The 13,457-nt window shown below is 46.6% G+C and overlaps 1 protein-coding gene across 1 annotated transcript in view; it reads right to left on the bottom strand.

Annotated features, from left to right (window-relative positions):
* Window positions 1-2,039: 2,039 nt before the first annotated feature.
* Window positions 2,040-13,457, bottom strand: part of LOC142591103 (arylsulfatase B-like) — a 47,148-nt gene continuing 35,730 nt past the window's right edge. The window contains exons 6-9 of the mRNA XM_075703490.1: window positions 10,967-11,093; window positions 8,088-8,381; window positions 3,957-4,402; window positions 2,040-2,254 (exon numbers count right to left, since the gene is read on the bottom strand). Coding sequence (XP_075559605.1) covers window positions 2,120-2,254; window positions 3,957-4,402; window positions 8,088-8,381; window positions 10,967-11,093 — 1,002 coding nt within the window. The 3' untranslated portion in view covers window positions 2,040-2,119. The remainder of the gene's footprint in view (window positions 2,255-3,956; window positions 4,403-8,087; window positions 8,382-10,966; window positions 11,094-13,457) is intronic.

The raw sequence follows: 13,457 nt of genomic DNA, 5'->3' as shown, positions 1-13,457 counted from the left end.
TTGCACGTGCCCCCTATCACCACCTTGCAGCACTACCTTCAGACAGGCACCAATCATCATTCTCTAAAACTATCAACAAGTACAACGACAAACTTCCCTCAGGCTTCACCGCTGCATCTAAACCATCGATACCCCCTTGGTGTCTTATCAGCCCCACAGCACATCTCAGTGTACCAGGAATCGGAAAAAAGTCTGAACTGTCGTCGCCTGTCCTCAAACAACTGTCTCTGCTTCTTCTGCACGAGAGGTACGCGGACAGTGAACACATTTATACTGATGGTTCCACAAACATCCAGTGTTCGTCCGGTGCTGTGGTTGTCCCAGCAAAAGCTATTACCATCAGCTTCAGGACTGACCACCCGACAACATCGACATCTGCTGAACTAGCTGCTCTTCGCGCTGCACTCCGTTTCGTCAGTCGGGAGCCACCTCGACAATGGTCCATCTTCAGCGACTCAAAGGCAGCCCTACAATCTGTACTATCAGCTCTGCGTCGCGGGCCATTCGAACAGCTCGTATTCGATATTAGATGCCTACTCCATACATCACAGGAGAAAGGACACCACGTGACGTTTCAGTGGCTGCCAAGTCACTGCGGCGTCACTGGAAACGAAGACGCCGATAATGCAGCTCGGGCAGCTCTTGAAGACGCACAAGAAGAGGCCATACCGCTTTCACGATCCGACGCAGCTAGCAGACTTCGAGTGCTTGCACAGGAGATGACGCTCTCTTCATGGTGCACACCAAACAGCCAGACCAACCAGAGCAACCGTCAATACCACCTGCCCTCTTTGATGCATCTCTATATGCCAACTGGACTCCGCCGAAGCGAGGCGACTCTGCTTTACCGCTTATGGTTAGGGGTGGCTTTCACGAAATCTTACTCATTCCGCATTGGAATGGCCGACAACGCTCTCTGCAATGCCTGTCTTTGCGAGGAGACGCTGCAACACATTCTGTGCGACTGTCCTGAATATAATGTTCAGCGACAGTCCCTGGCATCCGTTCTCGCGCACCTTGACACTAGACCATTGTCCCTCGACACGATTTTCACATGCCGCCGACAGAAGACATCGCAGGTGAAGGCGACAAAGGGACTACTTCAGTTTTTGAAAGAGACGGGATTGGACAAGCGGCTCTGACAGTGTTATCACGTACAATGCCGGATTGATAGACTCCACCGGACGATGTTTGTGTGCTGTGCCATGTGCTCTCTCTCTCTCTCTCTCTCTCCCCCTTCCCCATCTTTCATCGCACCCATCCCTCTCCCATGTGTAGGGTAGCAAGCCGGTTACGCTAAACTGGTTAACCTCCCTGCCTTTCCTTCTCTATTTTTTCCTTCCTTCCTTGTTGCCAGCCGTGCTGAAGCCGCAAATATTGGCAGGTATAGCATGAGCCTGCTTACCGTATACACTCAGGCGAGTAGGTGACGCTGCCGTCCATAGCGGCGGCCAATCGTCTTGCAGTTGTCCGCATTTTCCTGGCCTTGAACACCCGTTTCTTTAACACCTCAAGCGAATTGATTACCAGTTGGGTCGCCTTACGTACGTATTGGAGCAGAGAGACTGACCCAGACCTCTACTAAAGGAACACCCACGCTTGTCTTAAATATAGGGCGGATGTACTTGCATTCGAACTCAAACATAGCGGCCAAAACAAGCAATTTAATGAATTTAATATGCGGGAACAGATACTAACATACAGTGGATATGAGCTTGCTTTCCTAAACTTACTTTAAACTAAACTTTCATGAACTTACTTTACAGCGCGAAGAAACTACACAAGGACTGGACAACATCCGTTGTCTCGTTAAGTATATATTTGACATGGGCATTCCACGAACAGGTGATTTATTGATATAAAGCGCATGATTGGGTCAGTTGGTACATGTCTGATAAAAAAAAACGGGTAACAGTGCAAAGAACGGGACGTGCAGACTGAGGCAGAAGAAGCGCTTCGGCTGTCTCTGTCTGCCCGTCCCGTTCTTTGAGCTTTTACACGTTTCTTGTCAGATTTTGTTGCATTCAGATGCTGTTAAATCAGGATGCCCTTCTCCACAGGACTTTATTTCTGATTGAATAAGCATAGCTCGCCCGTACATTCAACGCGTACACGACTCTTAAGATGACTCAACCCAAGGTGCCCATGTTCCGTTGTGGTTTTTCGGAAAGCTTGCAGGATCAATGGGTTTGTTCAAACTAGGAGTGGCAACTGACCGGTAATAATCTAAGCGTTTCTTCAAAGTAGATACAATCTGCAAAATAAAAAGAAAGTGCGACAGCAAATCAGTTCCGCGAAGTTTCTCAGAGGGGAAGAAGCTTTGCGCAAGGAAAAGAAAAAAAACATGCCCTAGACCCGACACTGAAGTTTTGAGTTACGAGTTACGCTTGGAGCTCTCCGTTAATTCCGCTTAGCTCCGCGAATCTGGTAGCCTTCTCGTTAGCGCAGATTGTAGCGAGACCAGGTGGGAGAGAACTGGCTTCAGGGTTCCATACCGAGACCTAGATAAATTTTTTTGACCAGATGAGAAGCTTCCTCTGTAGTTCGTGCTTAGTTGCTTCGCGCAACTTTTGTGTGGATCCCAATTTTATTACGATAGCAATTACATACGTGCGCTCGAAGCACGTTCGAGTTGACGGCGCCACCATTGCCACTGCCGCTGCCACACTGCGAAGTTATCGACATGCCTGCGGGGCCCACGCAGCCTACACATGGTGGATTCGAAAGCCTTCAGAGACGCGCCGTGAGTTTGGCTGCAAAAGCGACGCATCCAATAGGATGCACCATGACACTTCGTTCTAACCGCTGTGCTGGAGCAGGGGCGGCGTCCTGACCTCCGCTGCTGGGTTGTGGGCGCGCGCTCGTTATCGTTCCTGCTGAGCAGCTCACTGTATATCACACCATGGTGCGCGCACTCGTCTGAGCAGAAAGAATAGTAAACGTCAAGCTACATCTACCTAATCCTTTTCTTCAGCGCTGGTAAACGTGGAATGTTTATTTTTCTGTCTCATCTCGTGCTCCGTTGACGTGCGATGGGTGACGCCTGCGACACCGCTGACGACGCGCCCCATCCTGCCAGCGTTCTGCGAATCTTTCAGCGTAACGCTGTGCGTTGCTATCGCTTTCAACGCTTCGCCTCCGGACGTAACTAGATACTTTTGTTTTTCCTGAAATCGAGGACGCGCAATGAGCGCCTGTGTAAGGTAAGGCAGGCAAAAATAATCGCAAATGCCAATTGAGGAGCGCGGCTATTGAGTAGCCCTGATGACAAGCTTTGGTCATCAATTGTAAAAGAAAGCGAAAGTTTGTCGAACGTTCCTAACTAAAACAAAAGCGGACGGTTTAGAGGGAGAAACAGAGTTTATGAGATCAGCACTGCCGAAGGCATGTCTCCTCGTGGAAATTCTGTGTTCAGCCCTGGTCCATAAACTGTTTATCGAAACTCGGTAGTAGTTCTTGTCTTAGTTGATTTGAAACCACGTGGCAGCTGCATGGTTGTGACACGGTCGCTGGTTAGAGCCGTGGTTGTGAGATTGATTTCTGAATAGTGTAAATCAATTTACGCAGAACGGTGGACGTAAGTAAATGCGCTATTATTGAACGCAGGAATTTTAGTACACTGCAGTCCGCTATGTCTCACATTATCTGTACAATTACAGATCACGGTTAATAAGTGCAAACTGAAATTCGTTGAAAACACTTAGCGTACACATGCGAGAGCACGCAAAGTGAACGAAGGAGAGTTTCAAAATATGCGCTGCAATATTTCTTTGGAATGTGTCCCCTAACGTAGGCTGACAGGCTGGATGTTTCTCTGCAGGTCAACCTGCTTGCCTCTGCTATATAATTTTCTTTCACTCCGGTATCCCCGTATGCTTGAGTTCGTTACATACTTTGTAGGAGCTCACAAAAACTTACTCATAATTAGGTCAAAGCGGTCAATTTGTGACACTCACGTCTGGGTGTTCCTCTGCGAGATTGTTCAGCTCGCACGGATCCTTGGCGATATCAAACAGGAACACTTCGTCATCGGGGGAGAAGTTCTCAGTGGTGTTGTCGCCGCAGGTAAGCGTCGCCCTCTGCCTCCAGTCTTTAGGGAAGGTCAAGCTATCCGTGTTGTAGAACCTCCTCAGTGCCTCGGCTGCCTTTGAGCGGGCGAGCAGCTCGTCGAGGTCGTTGAAAGGACGACGTCCCCCTGTCGTCCGGTATCGGTCGTTGTCAGCCCCCGTGGGGTCGAGTACCAGCTTGTACTGCGAGTCACGGATGGCTGCCACAGACGATTCCTGCGGCTCCAAGGGGTTGATATTGTAGACGAGTTCGGTACGAGCGGAACCCTTTCCGTTCGATAGGTAGTCCCACATGTCGAGTCCGTCTATGTTTTCCAGATTCGATACGTTGCCGCCTGAATAGCAAATACAACGGGAGCAGTTAAACGTAAAGCACAAGAACGTATACATGCGTGCCACTAGAATAAGGTAAAACACAGGCAGGCAGTTATTATGTGACAGTTATTGTTAAGTTGCGCACCCGGAAACGATCGCAAGGAGGAGATAGAAAGAGCCAGCTGGCAATGTACCACAACGCCACATGAGCGTGACCCGCGTTCGAAAAAAAAGTACCACGTCATTGTGTAGTTCGCCGCCGTTGCTGCTGAGATACCTGCCGCGCTGCAAAGACGGTATACCAAGTGAGCGGGAACAGCAAAACTTCAGATTTTCCGAAGCAAAAGAAGTGCCAGCTAACGTTTGCAGTAGTGCTTTCCTTGCATTAGCCATGGGTCGCACAGACCGCCACCAGCGCTAAGTCATACAGTGCATTCTGTTCACGTTGCACGGGCAAGGCGCTTCTAACGGCGAGATCCGTAATAGGGAGTTTTAAGGGAGTTTAATAAAAAGAGCACCCGAGCTTAGGCTGTCCCGACTAGCTAAAGCTTTGCAGTTCCCACCAGTCCCGGAGCTGATACATTCACCCGGTTTGCATTAGCATAGCACGATTACAGCGACCTTATGGTTGCATAAACAAACTGTAGAAACAGTGCCTGAGGAAACAAATCTGTAATGTTTAGAATGCGTGGGCTTTTCGCAGGTCTGAAACGCTATGCGAAAAGCAAGACTCGCCATCGCGGGACATGTTCTCGACTCAGGTGGTTTCGCATGAAGGATTTCCGGTTGTAGCACAGCTACTGCACAGACAGAAAGAAAAGGCAACACACAGACAGCGCAAACTTCCAACAATGGAATTTTGGGAAAAAATGACACTTATGCATCGCGAAAATACGTCTCAGGCAGGTGTCCTATTACAGTGTCCATAACTGAGCGCTAATAATTACAGTACGGCTAAGCAAACCAAACAGTCACTAGTATCGCTAACGTATGCACGGGAAATTCATGTCTTTCTTTCACAGTGACCTTGGAGTCTTGCTCACACACGCTTCACCAAATGCCTCAATGTGAAGAATTTCAGCACTAAGGTGGTTCTATTCAAATGTGTTGTTTTTTTCAAAGGGCACCTGTATATTGAAAACAGGATTGCGCAACCACACTTGTGAGAGTGATGGAGAAAAAAAAAAACATCCCTTGCTGATTCGTTTCTTTCGTTAGATTGCCCCCCTCAGTCGCTCATTCATTCATCTGCCAGTTTGCCCTATGTATTTTCCCCCACAAACATAAGCGTGTACAAGTTACAGTCTAGGGGGTGGGCAAGGCCACCGTCGTTATTACATAGCTCCCCACCCCAACCCTCTCGAAAGAAGAAAAAACAACTGAAAAAGGCGCACGAAGACTCATCGAAATGACACACTCTCGACGCTTTCTATCAGATGCACCGCACCTGTAGGGGAAATGTATCCAGGTAGCCAGTGTTAAAGATAAAAAAATTAACCAACTACGGCAGCGTACTTGAAGAATTTTGCTATGGGTCCATTTTCGTCCCTGCTCACCAACATAGGGAGGGCAATTGCCTCCTCTCTGTCCCCTCGTGGGCACGCCTATGCACTAGGCAACGGTGTTCGATCTAACAATCAACACACTTGCTTCCGTTGGAAAATTAACAAAATTACCTCGATGATTCTTTTTACATGCGCTTCTTATTGCCTTAACTGATTTTATTCGTACACATAGACTGACTAGCTTGTTCGCAGTGAAAAAAAAACGCATTCACTTTTCTCAGAAGGCGTATTTTTCTCACGTTATGGCACAAGGGGTGGGCGTACAGAATAAAAGTTTTTTTTTCCAGACTCTATGCTTGCAGGCGTCGAGGATAGTGTCCCTCCCGACTGTGCTTCCCCGAGGAGCCCTTAAGCAACCGACACCATTGCATCGCCGATTTGTAGAAGAGGCTCATGTAAACCAAATAGTATCGCACTGCGCGCAGCAGAGAACATTCACTCTCGTGTCCAAAACAGAAAAGGGTCGCTTGCTCTCGCATTCGTAATGTCGCCATGCAGAGTCATTCCAAGCAGCGATATGAACCAATAGGTATTGACTTATTACGTGATCGCAAGCACATTCTCATTAATAATATTATTGCTAAGTCGAGTTAAATAAATGAAATACCTTTGTGTCTCTGATCTAAAGAGACACAGAAAAATCATTCAGTGTTAGCACAGCCGGTCTAAACAGGGCATTTGCACTTATATGCCTCTGCTTCACATGGCCTCCGCGAGAGCAGTGGCGTGCTGCATAGCTTAGCCTACCGCGACCGCCGCGCGATGCCACGACGAGCCCTCTCGCCGACTACACCCTCAATTTCTTCGCGGGTTTGCCTCTTGGCTACTCCTCTGTGTATAGTTACTGTATGCGGCCGCCACGTGCACTAACTCAACCCCTATGTAACTTGCAGCGCCCTAGTGGGGACGAAAGCAGCGAGAAAGTCGCTAATTGGCGCAATAACTAAGTTTAACTCCGCTTGTAGTTGGGAAAAATGTTTTTCCGCCTTAAATTTGTGAGGCGACGTATTTTATTGGAGAGATAATTCGATTATTAGCGAATAAAAGTGTTTCAAGGCGCCTTTATATAAACGAGGGCAACACCTTTCTAGTGCAATCCTTAGATACATTATAACGCGTTACCTTTAACAAGTTTGGAAAGAGTTGAAGACACCATTGGAGTGACTGTTTAGATAGAGCGTTTTTAGCATGTTGTGTGATTTTCAGGAAACAAATTTCACATTGAGGAATCGGATGGTAACATCCCGTGGCATCTGGAAGTTATATATAAAGGAGGAAAGCTATTTACATACGTATGGCTTATCTATACAAATGGCATGTATAACAATGTGACATTCCTTTTAAAAGCTCTGAGAGGTGCTCTCAAGCAAATATAAAACATGATTAACAAATAAGAAATCTCTATATACTGCTGTTCCTTCGAGAAGTTAGGTTAGGTTCCAAAGAACTAGCTAGGCGAGAAGGAACCAGTTAGGTAATATGCTCTGCTCTTCGCAGGGACTTCTAGCCGTCTCTAGATCTCGGTTTGGAGACCACTACGTCGGCCGGATAACACGGTTACACTGGGTAACCCTTTGGAAGTCGCCATTGCCAGAATAAGCTGGTAACATGCAGCCGTGTTCGTCATCGACGAGAATATCCATGAATATATATATATAAATAGGGACTCATGCATGTCTATTATCTCACAGCACCTGATGGTGTATATTTCGGAAAACAATCGCTGGCCACCATGCATTGATGGTCAAAGACGTTAAATTACTGTGGGACGTATAGCCTCCGAGATGCATGGCGACTCTCCTTTTTACGCGTGACATAGAAGTACCCTACATATTTGACCTCCTTTCCTATCTCTTTACATTCCAAAGTAGTTCCTTTCCACCGCGCAGGGCCAAAAGCCGGACTCTTTTTCAGGTTACTCTCTTGCCCTGCCTGTTTCTCTCTCTCTCTCTCTCTCTCTTGTTCAAGCGAAAGCTTTCCCTGTGACATAAACAGCGTGAAGAATGCATGTGATATTTACATGTATAATTTGTTGCCTTCGGTAAAGTGCTCAAAGCGCTGTACACTATGCCTCTTTGTTAGCCATATTTCTGGTTTCAATGATCAAGGTCAATGGTTTAGGAATAGCTTGGGCACTGACCAGCGACTCTGTAGAATGTTGTGAACCAGTCTGTAAGATGCATCAGCTGGTTCGACACTCCTTGCCTCCGCTTGAGCAGGGTACTCCAGACAAAGGCGGGAACCCTGGTCGAACCTTCCCAGACCGACATCTTCAGACCGCGCAGTGGCCAATTGAAGCTGCGGGTCGAGTGATCGCCGTACGGGGTGCCGCCGTTGTCACTGCTGAATAGCACGACAACGTTATCGAGCATGCCGACTTCCTCAAGTGTCTCGAACACCTGGCCTACGGACTGGTCCACCGTGTCCACCATACCTGCGAAAGTGACATTAGGTTCAGAGCCTACCAAGTTTGTGAGGCGAAATAGCTGTATTTGCGGGAGCTTTGGATTTAAATTGCGGTCTCAAGAGAGTAGAGCCTGCTACTACTTGCCTGGAAGGCGCATTTGCATGACACCGCCTTAGTGCTTTTCATACTTCATTCCGGCACCGCGTGCACAAATATGTATGCCGACTTAGTGCTCCTAAATAAATCAGAAGAATCAGTGATGAAAATAAAGATACACAATACGTGTTGCATGTCGAGACACTCCTGAGGGACTTGTAGCACGTGCAACACCGGCGCTTGTCCGAGAATCAGTCACCTATTGTGACTATCTCGGTCTCGCGACAGTAAGAAAAAGTTGAGGAGCCATTCCACCTTATGAAGGTGATTGACCAAAGAAGCTGCTATTGTGGTATAAATTGTGTTGGCATGGAGTTTTGTTGGTCTGTATAATTATACATATATTTCTGTACATGTCTTTTATGCGAAATGTGAAGAAATATGAGGCGCGCACTACCTCATACATAGACGCAGCTACCGCCGAAGGGCTTCTACGACGCCTCTCTAAAGAACCAGGTGTCGACATAGCGGCGACGGAGCTCCGTTTACACGCAGGTGGCCGTTAAACCGAGCCTCGACCCGAGCGGCGATATGCGTTGACCGGGGCGCAGACCAAAGTAGTGCACGAAACAGAACATGTTTGTTTGCAACTTGCGATATTACATACTTCGTAGCTAACTAGCTGAACGAAACTTGGGAGGACTAGAGTTGTATTTACGTGGACAAACAATGGGCTGTCCGCCCATATATTGACAGCAGGCGGGAATGCCACAATATTTACAACTTCACTGCGAACTACGTAATAGTTAAAATGCAATAAAACTAGGCGTAATGGTAGAGTCGTCTTAGCGGCTAATTGTCATATAATTTCTTTTGGGATGGCTTTGACAAAAAAAGAAAAGGTACCGCCGTTTTCTGCAACCATACTCGATCCGTAGATGGTCACGTGTTGACACCAGCCGAGAATTCTGTAATGTTTGCAAATTCACTGGGAACTAATTATTACAAGCAAATGAAACTCGGCGTAATGATAGGGTCGTCTTAGCGACAAATATCAGTACAATTTTTTGAAGGTACCTACATTAGACTGAGAGCTACAGCCCATTCGCGAGAAAGTTGGCTTTGCCGCAAGACGTTTTCTGCTCGTCATCACGATTTTTCGGTACGGTGTCCATGGACAGCTCCGCTGTAATAAGTGCGATGTACGTCGCATTACCTCACTGGAGGCATGGACTACGTGAACTACACAAACTGGTGCTCTACAAAACTGTAAACTCTCTACGGATGTTCGTGCGCGAGGCAGGCTTGACGAGATGGTTATGATCGTGTTAAATATATATTTTAATATTATCCCAGCATTGGCTTTCACACCACCGGAAGTAGTGCGCAATGCCGGCACTGTGGTCCTCCATTAATGCAGGCAACGCCTATTTTGGTAACCTCTGTCCTCTGCCTATAGGTGACCATATTTCATTGATAAATAATTTTCCGCTCGCCACCATTGACCCTCACCCCTGCTTAAATCACGGAGCCACCATGATTGCTGAACTTCATTCTCTCCCAGTGATTGGATCTATTTTGTAAGGTTGATGTATGTTATGTGTTTCAGTAAAAGAAGTTGGAATGTAGACGGCTGGGTGTTTCCTCTCGATATAAGTATGTCGTCATGCAGCTGGTAATATTTTTTTGTCTGTCACAACGTTGTTCCTCAGACGTATTATCTAAGTGTCTAGATAAGTGGCTTCCGAGTACTCTAGAGAGTATTAGTTTGTGCTCTCGTATTTGGCGCTCCTGCAGATAGTTCTCGTATGGAGTACACATGTGTAAACTTGTCAAAACTCACTCAAACATTCAAAAACTTCGACTCTTTATGAAGCTGGCCGTTTTTCTTTTCGCGATTACGAAGATTGACAAAATGCGATGCAACTAAAATTTTATGCAGTGAATTCATTGGCGTTTCAGGCGGTACTTCTAGAAACTTCTCTGTAATGTTACTAGCTCCCCAGGTTTCCAAAATATACAGGCGTCGCTGCGCAGAGTTGGATAAAATGCAACTATTAACAGGCGGAAGTAGCGCGTTCGCGAAAGCAAAGTGAAAGCAAGGAATTACTTGCTTTACGTTTCCGCACAATCCATCGAAACTTTGTAGAGTGCAAAATCAAATGCAATGCGAAACTTGGCACCCAAATCGTCAATGGAAAAAGAGCAAGAATGTTCAAGATGATTCTCAACGGCTGCGTGTTGGATGCCCCGTGTCGTGCGTCGTGCCGTGCGTTTTCTGCATTAGTCCGCTTGTTTTGCACTTCTTGCTTTTTTCGTGATACGCTTTGACTTCTCAATTTCATATTCATTACAAAGAATGTAAAAAACTTGTGCATTAGCCCATTCATGAATATGCCCCAACCGTCATAGCCGTGATGTGTACGCCGATGGAAGGACGACCTTTCTTTACGTTTCGAGTGAGGGCACTTGCTAGTTCGAGAAACAAAGAGGTAAATATTACTTTTCAACGTTACCTGCGTAGAGAGTTCTTTGGGTTTCTCCAATGTAGGGAAACTTTATTACATTCTGGGCAGGTGCTTGCAGAGGTTCAGGGCCTCCCGAACCGTGTGGCGCTTGGTAGCTCACGTAAAGAAATAGGGGCTGTGGAGGGAAAGAAAACACTCTCTGAAATCCCACAAAACTCTCTAGGTACTTTGCCTAAATGGCCTTCCCTTAAAAGGCGTACTAAATAGGAACAATAACTTACACGGAATTGACCGCACTAAATTTGCTCAGCGCGTTTGTGGCTACGTTGACGAGCACAAATGTTACCTCAATTCCTCAACTCCCGCATTATGAGCTGGTGGCACATCAACAAGTCGATTTCATCGTAGTCATCATCATCAGCCTGTCTTTATGTCCACTTCAGGACGAAGCCAAATTGCTTGCCATATTTTCTACATCTTCCTTCTATCGTCATCGTCACCCATCATGCACCTCTATCTTCCCTCTTTCTTTCTCTCTTCCCTTTCCCCGAATGCCGAGTAGCTGGCTAGGGAGAGGCCGACCTCTCAGCATTTCGTATCATTAAACTTCTCTCTCTCTCAGGACGATGGCCTTTCCCAGCAATGGCCAGTCGCCCCTGTCATGTGCTAGCTGATTGCAACTTGCGCGTAATAATTTTCTAATTCCATCACCCCACCTAATTTACTGCTGTTCTCGACTGTGCTTCTCTTCCCTTGGCAACCATTCTGTAACTCTAACGGTCTATCGGTTATCTACCCTACGTAGTACATGGCCGACTTAAGTAATTTTAAATGACACTATATCGTAGACCATTCGTTTTAAAGAAATTATTGGGGCCGTGGCCAAAAAGGTCACACGAAAATTCGCCTTAATAGCATATAAAATAATATTGAAGACAACTAGATGGCATTTCTGGTTAACATTCCTGTTTCCTCCATTTATTTCCTCCTCCTCCTCCTCTTGAACACAGCAGAATCATTGTGCGTTATTGACACATGTAAAAGGGAGAGAGAGAGAGAGAGAGAGAAATAAAGGTTTAATGATGCGAAAAGCAGAAATGTCGGCCTGAAGTACTTTCGTCCAGTTAGATGCTCTGGGTTGGGGAAGGGGAAAAGGGGAAGAAAGAGGGGAGAAAAAGGTGCATGATGGACGATGATGATGAGAAGAGAAAGATGAAAAGCATATAGTAAGTAGTTTGGACTACTTATAGGCTACAGTTCAGGCCCGTACTTATTAAAAAGATCAAGTAAGGCCTGGATAACCTTAAACCTCGATTTAACGTCTGGCCAGGGGCGTAAAATAACGTCTTCCGACAGCGGCAGGCTGCCGAGGTGCGTAAGGATACTGTCCAACTCTTCACGCTATTCCACGTAGTGAGCGCAGTCACACAGCAGATGACCTACAGACTCTTGCACGCTGCACAGCTCACAGTCTGGAGGCTCGGTGCGTCCTGTGAGGTGCGCTTACCCGCGCGTAAACGACAGCCCCAGCCCAAGTCAGGGCAGGAGACTGGCACAGCTACGTTGTATTTTGTGTGATCGCCTAAATTTCATTGTAGGGTCCCATCTTCGGAGTATTCTGTGGCAGTTATCTGGATTGTGCTAGCGCTTTTCTGTCTGTGTTCGAATGACGCTTGAGAGAAGGCAGCGGGCGTCCACTCTTGAAAAAGAAATCGCAAGTATTGGCTCTGCTTCTTTGAGCGCCTTCTTCGCTTCGGCATGGGCCAGTTCATTGCCGTGTACACCACAGTGACTGGGGACCCGCTGAAATGTAACGTGGTGGCCGTTCTCTTTCGCTAGAGTGTACAGCTCGGCAGTCAGAAGAGTCAATACTCTGTAAGAGCTTTCTTCCATTAGGAATTTAAGGGGCTCCAGAGCTGATTACGCGTCACTAAAGACTGTCCATGCTTGAGGCGGCTGTCGTGAAATACAGTGAACTGCCTCTCTTATTTCCCCTAGTTCCGTGGATTTTGGCGTCGTCTTGTTTCGCCGACGAAATCGTCGAATGACTTGATGCGCAGGCACTACGAAAGCCGCACCTGATGCATACGACGAGACTGATCCGTCTGTATATACATTCACCAATGAGCACTTTGACATATATATTAGTGTTAGATAGATGAAGTCCATGGTAGGTATTGGCGCGTTTTTAGAAATTCTGAGAATTGTGAGACATACGCCTATTCTGGGCATTACCCATCAGAATGAGAATCAGTTTTTTGTTGAGCTGATTAGAAAGATTACAAGACGTTCACATACAGAGGGAGGTGCCAAAGTCAAAGACTGCAATGGGACGTCCTTTACAAAGTAAACGTAATAAAACAATAATTGCAGCAGTTTCAAGAAATCATTAACATGGAATAATTACAGGTTTTAGTATGAATGGCACGATTGAAGAATTACATGTACATAAACGTCATGAAAAAAAAAGCACTGTAACATAATCTCGTTGACAGCGTAGGCGATGTGACGAATACAGTACAATTTGCTAACTCGAATG

This window comes from Dermacentor variabilis, chromosome 8 (genome assembly GCF_050947875.1).
Source record: "Dermacentor variabilis isolate Ectoservices chromosome 8, ASM5094787v1, whole genome shotgun sequence".
Lineage (NCBI taxonomy): Eukaryota > Metazoa > Arthropoda > Arachnida > Ixodida > Ixodidae > Dermacentor > Dermacentor variabilis.
The sequence above is the reverse complement of the archived record's forward strand: the minus strand, read 5'-3'. Positions and strand labels throughout refer to the sequence as shown.